This window comes from Cariama cristata, unplaced genomic scaffold (genome assembly GCF_000690535.1).
Source record: "Cariama cristata isolate BGI_N322 unplaced genomic scaffold, ASM69053v1 scaffold28414, whole genome shotgun sequence".
Taxonomy (NCBI): Eukaryota; Metazoa; Chordata; class Aves; order Cariamiformes; family Cariamidae; genus Cariama; species Cariama cristata.
This window is the reverse complement of record NW_009615229.1, coordinates 75,808-88,646: the sequence shown is the minus strand read 5'-3', so window position 1 is coordinate 88,646 and position 12,839 is coordinate 75,808. Positions and strand designations below refer to the sequence as shown.

The window sequence follows — 12,839 nt, the reverse complement described above, 5'->3', positions numbered from 1 at the left end:
GGGAAAAATTTCTTTCTAAGTCCAAATCCTATGATCAGTTTGACCCAGCTAACATATAGATGAAGGTCCTGAGGGGGTTGGTTTGTTTGTTTTTGGTTTGATTGTTTTTATTTTCCCAAGTCAAATGCACAACAACAGAGAACAGGAAAGAAAAGAAGGAATTATTCTTCTCTGTGGATGTGCCAGGGTCCAGACATCCTCCTTTCTGTCAATCTGTCCCTCTAGAAATATTTCAAACATGCATCTTAAAACTATTTAGGTTTCTTACCCCAGGATAAAAAGGGAGGAAGGAAGGCAGGAAATGCTATGTCGCCTATGTGAAATACATTGTTCCTAGAGTTGTTGGGTGAAATCCTATCTTGGGCATATCATTTTTATACTGTGCTTTTTTATTGCTTGAAAAATATCCATATGTGCATATATAAACACACACTACTGCATAAAATCTTCAGAGGCTCCATATATCATTTGCCAGAGACTACTTTAGGGGATTATTATTTTTTTGGCTAAATGAAGCTGAAACTTGTAGAGGATCCAGAAAGTTGTATATTTTTAATTTGGTACCAGAAGGCCAAGAATGGTTCAAGACATTTTGATGTGGATTAACACCCAAGTTTGGAGAAGTCTTGAGGCATTTGTGGTGTCTTAGTCATCATATTTAGCTTTGTTTTTCAATCTCCCAATCTCTAAAATATTACTAAATTGTTCATAATCAATATTCAAGGCTAAATACTAAACTTTGTAAAGCTGGTTTTGAGTTTGTAGCACTTGTGCTGAGGAAACTGATCTTCTGTATTTAATTTTTAAGGGAAATACATGCAGATGATGAATATTCTGAAACCAATAGCATTTGATGTGATCCACTTCATGTCCCAGCTCTTCGATTACTATCTGTATGCAGTCTATACATTTTTTGGCCGAAATGACACGGTAGGTAGAAACATTATTCATTTCCAAGTATCACTGTACACAAGGAATGAGAATACAGAGGAGATATCTTTACTTAAAATATTACCTAATATGTAATCGCCAGAAAAATTAGTGGCGACAGAGTGAATTTGAATGCAGGAATAAGAAAAGGCTGATTAGATCAGCAGTAAGGGGAATAAGTACTGGGAGCATCATAGAATCATTATGGTTGGAAGAGACCTCAAAGATCATCAAGTCCAACTGTACACCCGATGCCACCATGCCCGCTAAACCCACTAAACCATGTCTTGAAGCACCACATCTAAACATTTTTTGAGCACTTCCAGGGATGGTGACTCATCATCATCACTGGGACATGAATCCTGTTATGTTTTGAATGGATTCTGTACTCTTTTTTTCCAGCAGTATTTTCAAAGGGAGGGAAGGCAACATTAACTACCTGAAAGTAGTGGCAGAAAATAAGGGGCAAAGGAGCAGTCTACAGAAGGAGGGTGGTAGTTTGGAGCCTAGAGGGTATGACATGATTTAATTTTCCTATGTGTGTTTCTCTAACTTAGATAAGAATAGCAAAAAAAAGAGAAGGGGACCATGAAAGTTAAGTAGTAACTCAGGTTTAAGAGGTCTGAAATACACTTTTTCAGATCTAGTATTCTTATGTCAAACTAATTGCATTAATGAAAACAAGGGTTTTTTGAGTGATTTTGTAGTTGAAATAAATGCTTGTTGGCAATGTCTGTACATAACATAGATCAACTTTCAACAGAATTATCCTAAAGCTTTCATAAAAAGCTGCATGTAAAAACAATTTTTTCCTCTCTTGGCCCTTAAATTACTCCACAAGTAATAATATCATGGAGTTCCAAGTTCATCATCATCTGTTGGCAAATTGTAATGGATTTTCAGACTCAGCATATGGTTCTAAATGATCTTGAGCTGTTCTCTTTGGCAGGACAAATGTATTTCCAATTTATTTGTGTTTAGAACATGAGTGGGTTTTGGATTTGTGATTTTGTTGTTGTTTTTTAAGATAATTGATTTCCATTGGTTTAGTCAGCTGCTCTGGTATTCACATTGTGTTGCATTTATTTTTGTTCTTTTACACCTCTGGTTTTGTGTTTTTAAAGCCTGTACCGAGTTCCTCACTCTCTGCTTCTAACAGAGAACAGCACAGTGCTAGGCAGGTAAACATTATAGCAGATGGGTGGTAAAATTGTGATGTTTTTGTAACATACTTAATTTTTGTTTTGACAGATGATTTTTCATGAGAAACATAATACTTACAAAGGGTCTATGAATGTAATAAACCCTCTTGTAATGCTGCTTAAATTTCCTCACTTCCCATGGTGTTTATAAGCCTTTAGAAAGTAGAGATGGGTAATGGTATGTGATTTAGACCACTGAGAGTGTTCCTATTTTATTTTTATTTACAAAATAGCATCAAATGGGATTCTAAAAGCATGCTGGTAATATAACTTCCTTAAATGGTTGAAATTCTTTGTGAATATTGTGCTTATGTTGTATGTGTGAGTTAGTACACACATAAGGAGAGTGATTAGTTGTACAGAGTTCATTGCCAGTTCAGTGAAAACCAAGGATTTAAAAAATATATGTTGAGTTCTATGTCTGCTCATGATGCTAGGTCATTACTCTTTCCAAACCTCTTTAAAATTATTATCCTATGTAGGTAGTATTTAGCTTTATTCACTGACAGAAGTTGCACACCATTGTAAACAGAATTACTCTTTCAAAACCTTTCTAATTTGTGGAATGCAAGTTAAGACTGCCTTTCTTACTTAAATTATGGAGCAACCTAACATGAAATTAAAAGGAATTGCCTATATTTAATATCTGCTCACTAAAGTGTAAGACATTCATGAACATGACACAGAATAGTCTTCCTTAGCAGAATAGATTTGAGGTGTGTTTTAATTTTTTTTGACAAAACATTACAATAATTTGTAAACCAATGGCCATTCTTACGGAAAACACTTTTTTTCTTTTTAACTAAAAGGGTTTATGTAGAATTGGTGATGAGTAAAAGTATTCTGTAAATTGCCTAATGCTCTGCTTACTAGCGTTACTAGGTCGTCAGTTTGTGGAATCTAAATATCTACCATTTTGCATATACAAATGGCAAAACCTTCTATAAAGCAAAGCAGTTGTACTGATGACTGACATGTTCTGTGTGAAGTCATGAAGTTCTGTCCTTGTGGAAAAATGCCGAGCCACAATATTTTGGGGGTTTTTTTGTTTGTTGTTTTCCCCCTCCCCATACACATAGGTGCCCAATTCTGACTTCAGGCTGTAACTGGTTGCCTAATAAATCTGGAGTTCTTGATATGTAATGTTTTATGGAAATTTGAGTTTGGTTTTACATTCCTTTTCTTTCAAATGTGAAATTGCCATTTTTTGGAAAGAAATATATCATTATATAATAAGTAAATGAAAGTTAATGATAGCTATTGAAAGTTAGTAATTGAAAGGCATAAAGAAAAAGAATAAGTGGCAGGTTGTGTGATGTGTAGTTTTGATGGTGCAGGTGCAAATTCCTTAAATTTAATGGCTGAAACTTGCAAATACATTTTTTAATTTTTTTGTTTTGTTTGTTTAAGCAGGATATTTTTTTCTATTTGTTCCTACCTTAACAGAGAGAATAGCCAGTCTTGAATTTGCAGTCCTTATGACCATATCTTGAAAAACTACTATATGACATTAAGGATGAAAAAAGATAATTTGGAGAAGTAAGGGTGTGTTTCTTAAAGGGAAAAAAGTTATTTTCTTTTTCACTCATATACCTGCAAAATCAAAGACAATTCAGAACTGATATTTCTACAGTAAAAATACAGGAAAAAGACACATTATTTTTGTAAAAAAGCTTACTTCACCTGTGGAAAAACAAAGATGTTAACAATTCTTTTTATCAAATGTGGACACTAGGATAGTGATTTATGTCTCCTAGATCAGGTTCTAGATTTCATCAGAGTGTACTTCCAGTGGGAATTCAGCTCAGATGTAAATTTTCATTGAGTATGTAGGAGGATTGGGGCAGATGGACATCTTAAGTCAGAAACATTAGATGCATTAAATGGTGACCTAAATTACACCATTTTGTATTTAAAAGGAGCAGAGGAGATGACATGAACTTGAACAGTTCCTTCCCTGATTTAGTCCACTGAAAGGAAGTCTAATAATAAGTGTGCAACAGTGCTCTAAATATTGTTCAATGAATTGCCTTTTGGTGTGAATCACATACCAGAACTATATTCAAATACTTCCAGATTCTTGACCTAAATGTGTTTCTTAGCTGTCATATTTCCACTTCCTTTGTTGTGTTAGTTTGTTCTTTGTTTTTTTAATTAAAAGTAGAAGATAAGTAGCTACAATAATTATGCATGTTGAATCAGACCCTCAGCTGGTATAATTAATTGCATTTACCAGGAAATCAGTGTAGCTATATTGATTTATCCCAGCTGAACATCTGCCCCATAATACTTCTGAGCTGTGAACATGAAGATGGCACATTCCTCAGATAGATCTTTACAAGCATTAAGTAATAATAACTGTTTTATAAAGATCAATGAATATAATTTTACATATACAAGTTAGATATTTAATAAGAAATTACAAGAAATTTTATAGCTTGAGAGAGAAGTCGAGACCATTTGGCTTGGGTGTGGTGTGCATGCAAGTCTTGGTGAGGCATCGTGATGCACCATTCTGGGCTTATCACCCAAATAAGAAAATTTAGAATCTTGCACCCAAATACAGTATTATAACAATAGAGAATACTGGTTGTTTATTGGTATGAATGGTAGGCTGTCATCTTCATGAAAGGCACTTGGGTCATTCTTCACACCAGTGCAGTGTTGAGTGCCGTGACCTCTGTTGATTTTCTTTTCATTTTGTATGGTTGTGATTATGTGGTAGAACTTTAATGTAAGTAAATTGTAGCTAGTGTTTACAAACTGAAGTTTTGCTGTATTACTGTAAAGTTTAAACCAATTCCTTTCCCAACTTAAATAGAAAGTATTTCTTCCAGTTTGAATCAACAGGACTGGGCCTCAGTAGCAGCAGATTACGCACCACGCTGAACAGAATCCAGGAGAGTTTGATCGATCTGGTAAGTACCTGGATTTTGTTAATGCTCAGTGGAATAGAGGTCTGTGTAGGAAATTTAGGGATTATATTTCATCGTGGATTTCTGATTTTTATCTGTCTTCATATTCAGTGTCTGTAATGGCAAAAGCTTAGTTCCATGGCGATTCATGATGTAGATATCATTATTGTATGAAATCACTTGTTTCTGATATACAACAAAACTAGTTTAATAGCTTTTGCTAGATGTAGCAACAAAATTATGTATTTAAATCTTATAATGTATTACGGTTCATGTAATAGAGACATTCCAGTATTATCCTCATTAAATGAGGCGTTTTATTAAAAAAACCAAGCACCAACAAATAGATGACTCGTTTTTCTAAAGTAAAAGAATAGCAAAACAGTAAGCTATCCTTAAAATCATTCACCTTACAAGATAATAGTAGTAGTATACTAAGTCCTTCGTTAAGCCAGTTCTGAACTGTGTGGAACTTTCCCTGTCATGTTTTATAGATTATATTCCATTGGTCACTTCATGAGTTATTTTCAAAGTGTGAAAAATAAATATGATCCTGATGTCACACTGGTAGTAGATTACTGTCCTTCACAACACATTACAAAGGGTAAACAGGAGACTTCAGGTAGATTTTGTGGATTCACCTGAGCAGCAACGTTTATAAAGAAACATTGCTAAGAACTACGCAAAAAACAGAAATTTGAAGTTCTTTTTTTCCACCTAAATATAAAACTCTTGAAACATTATGAAGAAATTTGCTAAGACTATCATAAATGGCTTGTATTGTAGTTAATACCATGGATGCTGCAGGAAAGATTTATTTTCTAAGGCTTCTACCTTAGAAAGAAGTAGAAGGCAGATACTCTACTCTGACTTTCACAAGGATTTGGCACTCCACAGAATTGTACTTTATGCCTTTTTAGTTCCTTGAAGTATTATATCGAATCCTAAACTGTTCTTTCAGAGAAGCTTCTTAAAGGGTTTTGAGGCCATTTCTTACAGAATCAGTAGAGAGAGTGTAAGATAACTAGTAACCCAAGGCCTCTATAAAACACAAAAAGGCTAGTCATATTGATATTCATATCAAAGGAAGTGAAGTGTATTCAGGAAGAAAAATTAATTCTAGTAAGATCTTACAAACGAATCAGTTAAAGATTATGGAAAAATGGCAAGTTATGGAATGAATTCTTTTAATTTAGTTCCTGATAGTGCTTTGCAGCTTTGAATTATTTTTATCAATCAAAATAATTTTTAAAAAATAATTTCTAGGAGTAAATTGTAAAAATAACAGCTTCTTTTTCTTCCTCTGTCATTTAACAGTACTGTTACAGACGATGTTAGTGTCAATTGAAATTAATAGGTATGTTCCAGGTAAGATTTGAAAGGAGGAAGAAATCTTAGCTAATTGCTATTAGCTTAAAGGCATTCTATGAGATTTATTAATATCTTATGAACTTATGCTGATCTTGTACTATAAATGGAAATTTTTCACTTTTTGATTCATGAGGAAGAAAAAGTCTTCTGGGTATTTTTATTGTTTGCTAATTTGTTGCTAAAGAGTTTGTGAAAGTTGAGATTAATCTTTATTATGTCATAAAATGGGTATTTCCCATGATTGTACAGACTGTTCTGGATTGCTCTCAAAATTCTTCTCTTTAATCTTAGATTATTGTAAGTTGCTTTCTGAAAATATTCATGTTTGTGTTGTGGGGTTCAGTCTCATGACCTGTTGGGAATTTTGGTTTTTTTGCATTGTCTTCTCTTCATGATAACTGTATTAAGGGTCATCATTTCTGTCACATTTCAGTTCCTGATGGCAGCATATTTCAATATTTTATTTTCATAAAGATAGTCTGAATCTGATAGTCTGAATCTGTGACTTGGACTCCGCCAGAATTGCATGTAGATCAGAATAGTTCCTCTAATCTGTCAGTGCCTGTGAAGTTGAGCTCTATGATCTGCTTCAGGACTCTTCAGTAATTTAGATTGAATCATTCTTAGTTTTCCTCTTGGACTGTGTCCATTCCTTTTTTGAGATACCAAGTGGATGAAGGCCTATTATTCTATATTTATTGTCAGGAGTTAGAGGAATAATTGGAGGGTTTAGAAACCATCTCCTCCAGCTGTTTGTAGACTTTCTGTAGTTTCTGTTTGGGATTGAATTAATGCTGTCTAGTTTATACCAGCTACTTTTTTAGGATACTACTTTTATTATTATTCAGCTGAATTTTAAGTTTCCTTTGTGAAGGAAAAAGCAAAGTGGAAGGGAGGTTCCACTTCTGGCAAGGTAAAGCTGAGCTGCGCTTAATGTTCTTTCTTGCATCTTTGTAGCATCTTCAGTATGAAGAGGATGGAGGTCGATTGGAGGTGTTCCCTGTAGCACCTTATGAAGCTGCTTTATTCAAGTTTATACTTCCCTATTATTACAGTGCAAGAAGTGTCTGCCCTTTTAATATATACTGTACTTACAGTATACTAATGATACTTGAGAAAGAAGTACTATCCCGGTTTTCATTTGGACCACTGAGAGACAGAAGAGTTGGGTTTCTGACTCATGATCACTGAGCAAAAAGGCTGTAGCACTTTAAAGCGCTCCTCTCCTCTTCCCTGCATCCCTCCTCATGCATCACATACCCCCTGCTTCTGCTGGAGCATCCTTGTCCCCTCTAAGCAGTACTCAACTGTATCTGAATGACTTCTCCACTGTCGCAATCTAATACTTCATAGCAAAGCCAACTGTACTTTATAAACTGCAGCAAGTCCACCTGCAGTTTAGATTAATGTTTTAGACTATGAACAGGAAATAGCTGAGATAGGAGCATGTTAACTTCACCACAGGGCAATAATGTGACACCTCAGCTGTGATACGTATTATTCAATGTCCGTATGCTGCTCCTGTACACCTATAATAATAAACATTGTAGTAGACAAAAAACCCTAAACAATAACCACCAAACCTCACCACTTCAGTTGGAAGTAAAAGTGCCGCTTCTCCTTGTATTTATGATAGAAAAACATGTTTGTAATTTGGATGTTTCTTTTATTTTGGATGTTTTGTAGGATGTAATCAAAATTGCAAAGATGAAGGGACTTTATGATGACAATGATGAAGGGACTTAACTCTTTACAAGATTGAGCAAGGATGTTTTTTAGGCACTACTGCTTTAAATATGCTTCGTATTTCAAACTGTTATACCAATAATGAAGTTTTGTCCAACTGTGGCTTTTGTTAATCTCTGCACTGCTAATATTGATTCTGGTTTAAGTATGGTCTGAAATTTCTTTTGATATATAAATGAAGTAGGTTTAGCTTAAAAATAAATAAAAGGGGCCTACCGATTAGTGAAACTGTCTTTATTTTCTTATAGTAAGTTATGTGGAAGTGTGCTGGGAGCTTATAGTGATTGAGTAACCAGTTTTCTGTGTCTAATCTACTTGTCTTTGCCTTAAGGAAATACTTGTAGGTAGACTAACTCAAAAGTATAAAAAATACAAGCACTTTGAGTATTTGTTTTAAGTAGATTAGGGTGCACCTGAGAGGTAAGAGACCAATATGACCTTCAAAAATTTGTTTGGCTACATTGTACTGAGTTTCATATGTGTATCTGAACTTCATATTCAGGCCTTTCCATAGCTAGTACGAAATAGCTTCAGTACAGATTTCTGCTATGTAGCAGCTTTAGAGCTAATAATTTGGATCCTCCAGAAACAGCACTCGAAGCTGTATTTCATTCATACAAGCAGGAAAACATAGAAAGAGAACAATGAAGAGGGAAGGAAGAAGTGCTGTTGTTTCAGCCTCTCTTATAATGTTAAGGTGCAGTTTTGATCAGGCGAAACACATCAAAACAAGTGCCTATTTCTGAGCTGCCTACGTCTCCTTGCTGATAGTTCCCGTGAGTGGGATATGTTTGAGAGACCTACACACATTCGGTCCTTGTGTTTGTCATTTCTAACAGGAATGTATTTTTGCAACAGCAATGGTGTTCATACCAGTCCACTGAGACCAGTAAGCCCCTAAGCAGGTACAAGACATCGATCAGATTAATGTGATCTATGATAATTGTTGATTAGGAAGGGAAATTTCTACTTCTGAATCCTTGCTTTATCTGTGTCTAACAGCTTCCTTGTATTCACAAAATGTAACTTAATCATGGTGCTGTCATTACCTAGATGTTGTTTGTGAATGTCCTGTGTATGCAAATAGCTGTCTTGAGTGATACTGCTGCTTCCAAAGTGAGATTTTTAGGGCAAATAACCATGGAATACTCATAAATATTTCATTGCAAACTGGCTTGCTCAAGTAAAACTGAGATTTAGAATGAAGTTTGTTAGAGTTACTGTGCCTTACAGCAGTAGAAAATAAATCCCTATGGTAAAGTATACAACCATTTCAATGCAATGTATAGAAGAGTAGATGGAAGGAATCACTGGTATAAGGAGGTATTGGTTAATGTATTTTAGATTCTGTCTTTTCTTTAGCTTTTGGGTTATTTCTCCATACAGTAGCTATGTTTTGGCAGAGATAGTAGGTAAGAGATTGATGGTGCAGAGATGGAAAACGTAGATTTTTCAGCTGTACAAATAAGATAAGGAGTAATGGGAGGAACAATTTTTTTCTTCATGCCTGACTTTCCAACCCATTTTGGCTTTGACCCTTTGATGCTGTACAACAGTACGGTTCAGTTATGATAGTCCCAGTTCTGGACCCAAACAAATCAGTTTTACTTAAAATGTCACAGCACAGTCCTGCATTACTTAGTGTGAACATGTACCCTGTTATGTCCTGCTTTGGCATACCAATGGGAAGCTCTGGAGAGTCTAGCCTGTGGAATTTGTTAGTTGGCATGGCAGTGCCTAGCACAGGATGCTGCTCATAAAAGACATAGCTAAGCTCCTCACTGAAATGGTAGCTGTGAGCTGTGATTCTTGGTGAGGTTCTGTTTGGCTGAAGATAATTTCTGCAACTTTTACAATCCTTGCTTAGTCTCCTGCTCCTTCAAAGAAAAAAAAAACCTGAAAGAAAAAAAAAAAAGATAATCTGTGGGTTTTTTTTTCCTCTCTTTGAGAAGATTTGTACAATATACATAATAACAATGTTTCAGGTATTATGTGAATTGCTTGTCAAGGGAAGAGAACTTTGTGTATACAAAAGAAAGTTCTGACACCACAAGCACTTGGAAAATATGCTAGGACTTCTGCAACTGTTTTGCTTCCTCACATTACTTGTTTAGAGCTCTTCATACAACTTTTATTTGTTTGTTTGTTTGACTGTATTACTCAAGTAGGCTGGAATGATAGACTGAAGTTTTCTAGCTTATTTCTTTAAATAAATTTTCTGGGTTTTGGCAATTGCTTTGTCTCTCTTTGGCAGTCACTGAGCCATCTTGTATTAATCACCTCAGACTCTTCTTGCTGAGCACCCAAAACTTGGGCTCATTCCTAGTCCCAGAGGAATGCAGATGTCTCCAGAGTCACAACTGAGCACCTGGGAACAGGCAGCAGTTCCTCCTGAAAATCGTTCTTCAGATGAGAAAAATGCTGCAGTAAAAATGTGTGCGACCAGACCAAATTGACTTACATGTTTTTGTAAGGTAGTGGTTCAGGTTCCCAAGAGTGTGTCAGTGGGTGTGCTTTTCTGCGGAGGCTCATTTGATATTTATTTTTTAAAGCACAATTAATGACTCATTTTTTTGGTTGTCTATCAGCACACAGTGATTCCTGATAGAGACCTTGTTGCATTAGGTTAGACAAGATAGTAGATAAACTTGCTAACTTTTGGTAATTTTTGCTGCAAAAAGTCTGGCATTTAATTTTGAACACTAAGAAATAAATGAAATTCAAAGATCCCAGAAGTTTTTGTGCAAATTTTATTGAAGTCTGTTACTGAAGTCAGTGGGACTGACCCAACTGATCTTTGGACATACTTGTTTTGTGACAAAGAGCATGGAGGATCCACACTCTGGAAATCGGAAACCTTCTGCCTATCGCAAGGCGATGCTGATCAACTCAACCCTGGGGCCGGTGTGAAGTGCATGCATTGTAAAGTGTTGGCAAGCTTGGGGGTCCCTTGCATGGCACTTCGTAATGCTGTAAAGGTATCACTTGCCTGCCAAGGATTGTAAATAAATAGAAAATTAATAGCATGGTTTCTCAAGATGGTTTGTTGTTTGGGTTTTAATGATCCTCTCTCTTAAAGTGTGTTGAGTGGTAAGCCTTGTAGTAGCTTACATTGTGTACATTTGATTTACTTTCCTAAGGGCTGAGTGAAGATTACCTGTTTCGTAAACTTTGTGCCCCTCAGCAACAAATACTAATCTTTTGACTTAAAACGTAGTAGAAGTATTGAAAAGTACCATTTTTAGACCTTAACACATTTACATGATATTCAAAAGACACTGTTACCCTTGAATGCAGTATGCATTTACAACTGACTTTACCTGTCATTTTCAGCATCAAGTTTCAAGAACTATTATGGATGTGTAAGTTTAAAGGGGAGGGAAAAAACCTGACTTGCTGCTTTCAGTGTGTTTCTTCTAATAAAAAAAATTCTTGTATATTAAGCAACTACTTGGAGTTAGTTGAACTGTTTTCAGACAGCCTTTGAATACAATAAGGGGTTATGCTTTCTTTGATCAGTTTATTTTCTTGTACTGTATGCTCATGATATTACAGAAACTATCAATTACAGTTTTATAAACAGAGATGATAGAGCTATCTTAGACATATATATCTTAGATGATAGAGCTATGTCTTAGCTAAACATCTGGGCTCAGTGTGCTTTTCCCTCTGCATCAGCACACATCAAGTTCTAGGTAATAGTGTAGACTGTTCTACTGACAGAACATTTTCAGATAGTCTGATTTTTTTTTTCAATACCTTTCAAACACCACTTGTTCCCTTAAGATCAGAATTTCTTCAGTAGCATTTAGAGGTGTTGCCATTTGCTCATAGCAGAGTCAAAACTAAAATTGTTCCTATTGTGTATGTATATTAAAACACTTTTTGCATAAGACTTTAACTTTAGAATTATTAGGCCAGGAAAAGCTCAGTTTTGAAAGATTATTGGTTATTAGTGTGATCTGCAGAACTTTGTGTACTGGGGACAAGTTGTGGGGTTTACTGTTTGTATAAAGTTAGTGAAAGTGGATGATTATAGTTAACTGTCAACTATCTCCACCATAAATGGCAGATAATCAGTTATTTTGGTCATAACTTTTGTTGGATAACTGAAATAAATACATGTTTCTGAGCTCACAGTAAGATCAGACCACTTAAAAATGTCTCTCTTGCAAATTGCATGTCGAACTTTTGACTTAGATAATTAGTTTAAGTAGTTTATACTTCTGATTTAGGTGATTAGTTTATAGTTTCTTCTTCCCACTAAGATGGAGGGCTTAGAAGAGGTTTGCCACTGGGTTCAGCCAAACTATTGAAATAAAGATGTTCTCTTGTTACAGAAGATGTTTTTTTGGAGGAGGAGATTGAAGGAGATGCTTGTTCCTTACATGGATTTTTTTTTTTTTTCTTATTTATTAAAGAATTTCTTCCTGGGAGTAAACATTTAAACGCTGAAGTAAAATACCCAACAATTAATCAAACAATATCACATTCACACTTACGTGATACCTGTTATTTGCTAGTACATGCCTTTCTATTGTAAAAATGCATTCCAGATGAAATTGATTCAAAGATAAGTATTGCATAAGGATACTTCCCAAAGCACACACTATAGCTCATACTACTGTTAATAGCAACCCTTAGACAAAGCAGTCATAAACCTGCTTTTAACACC

At 35.2% G+C, this 12,839-nt stretch overlaps 1 protein-coding gene across 1 annotated transcript in view; it reads left to right on the top strand.

Annotated features, from left to right (window-relative positions):
- LOC104161342 (coiled-coil domain-containing protein 132) overlaps nt 1-12,839 on the top strand; it is a gene marked incomplete at its 5' end in the record, with an annotated part of 48,545 nt that overhangs the window by 21,470 nt on the left and 14,236 nt on the right. Inside the window, 2 exons of the mRNA XM_009699738.1 lie at nt 809-930; nt 4,970-5,050. Coding sequence (XP_009698040.1) covers nt 809-930; nt 4,970-5,050 — 203 coding nt within the window. The remainder of the gene's footprint in view (nt 1-808; nt 931-4,969; nt 5,051-12,839) is intronic.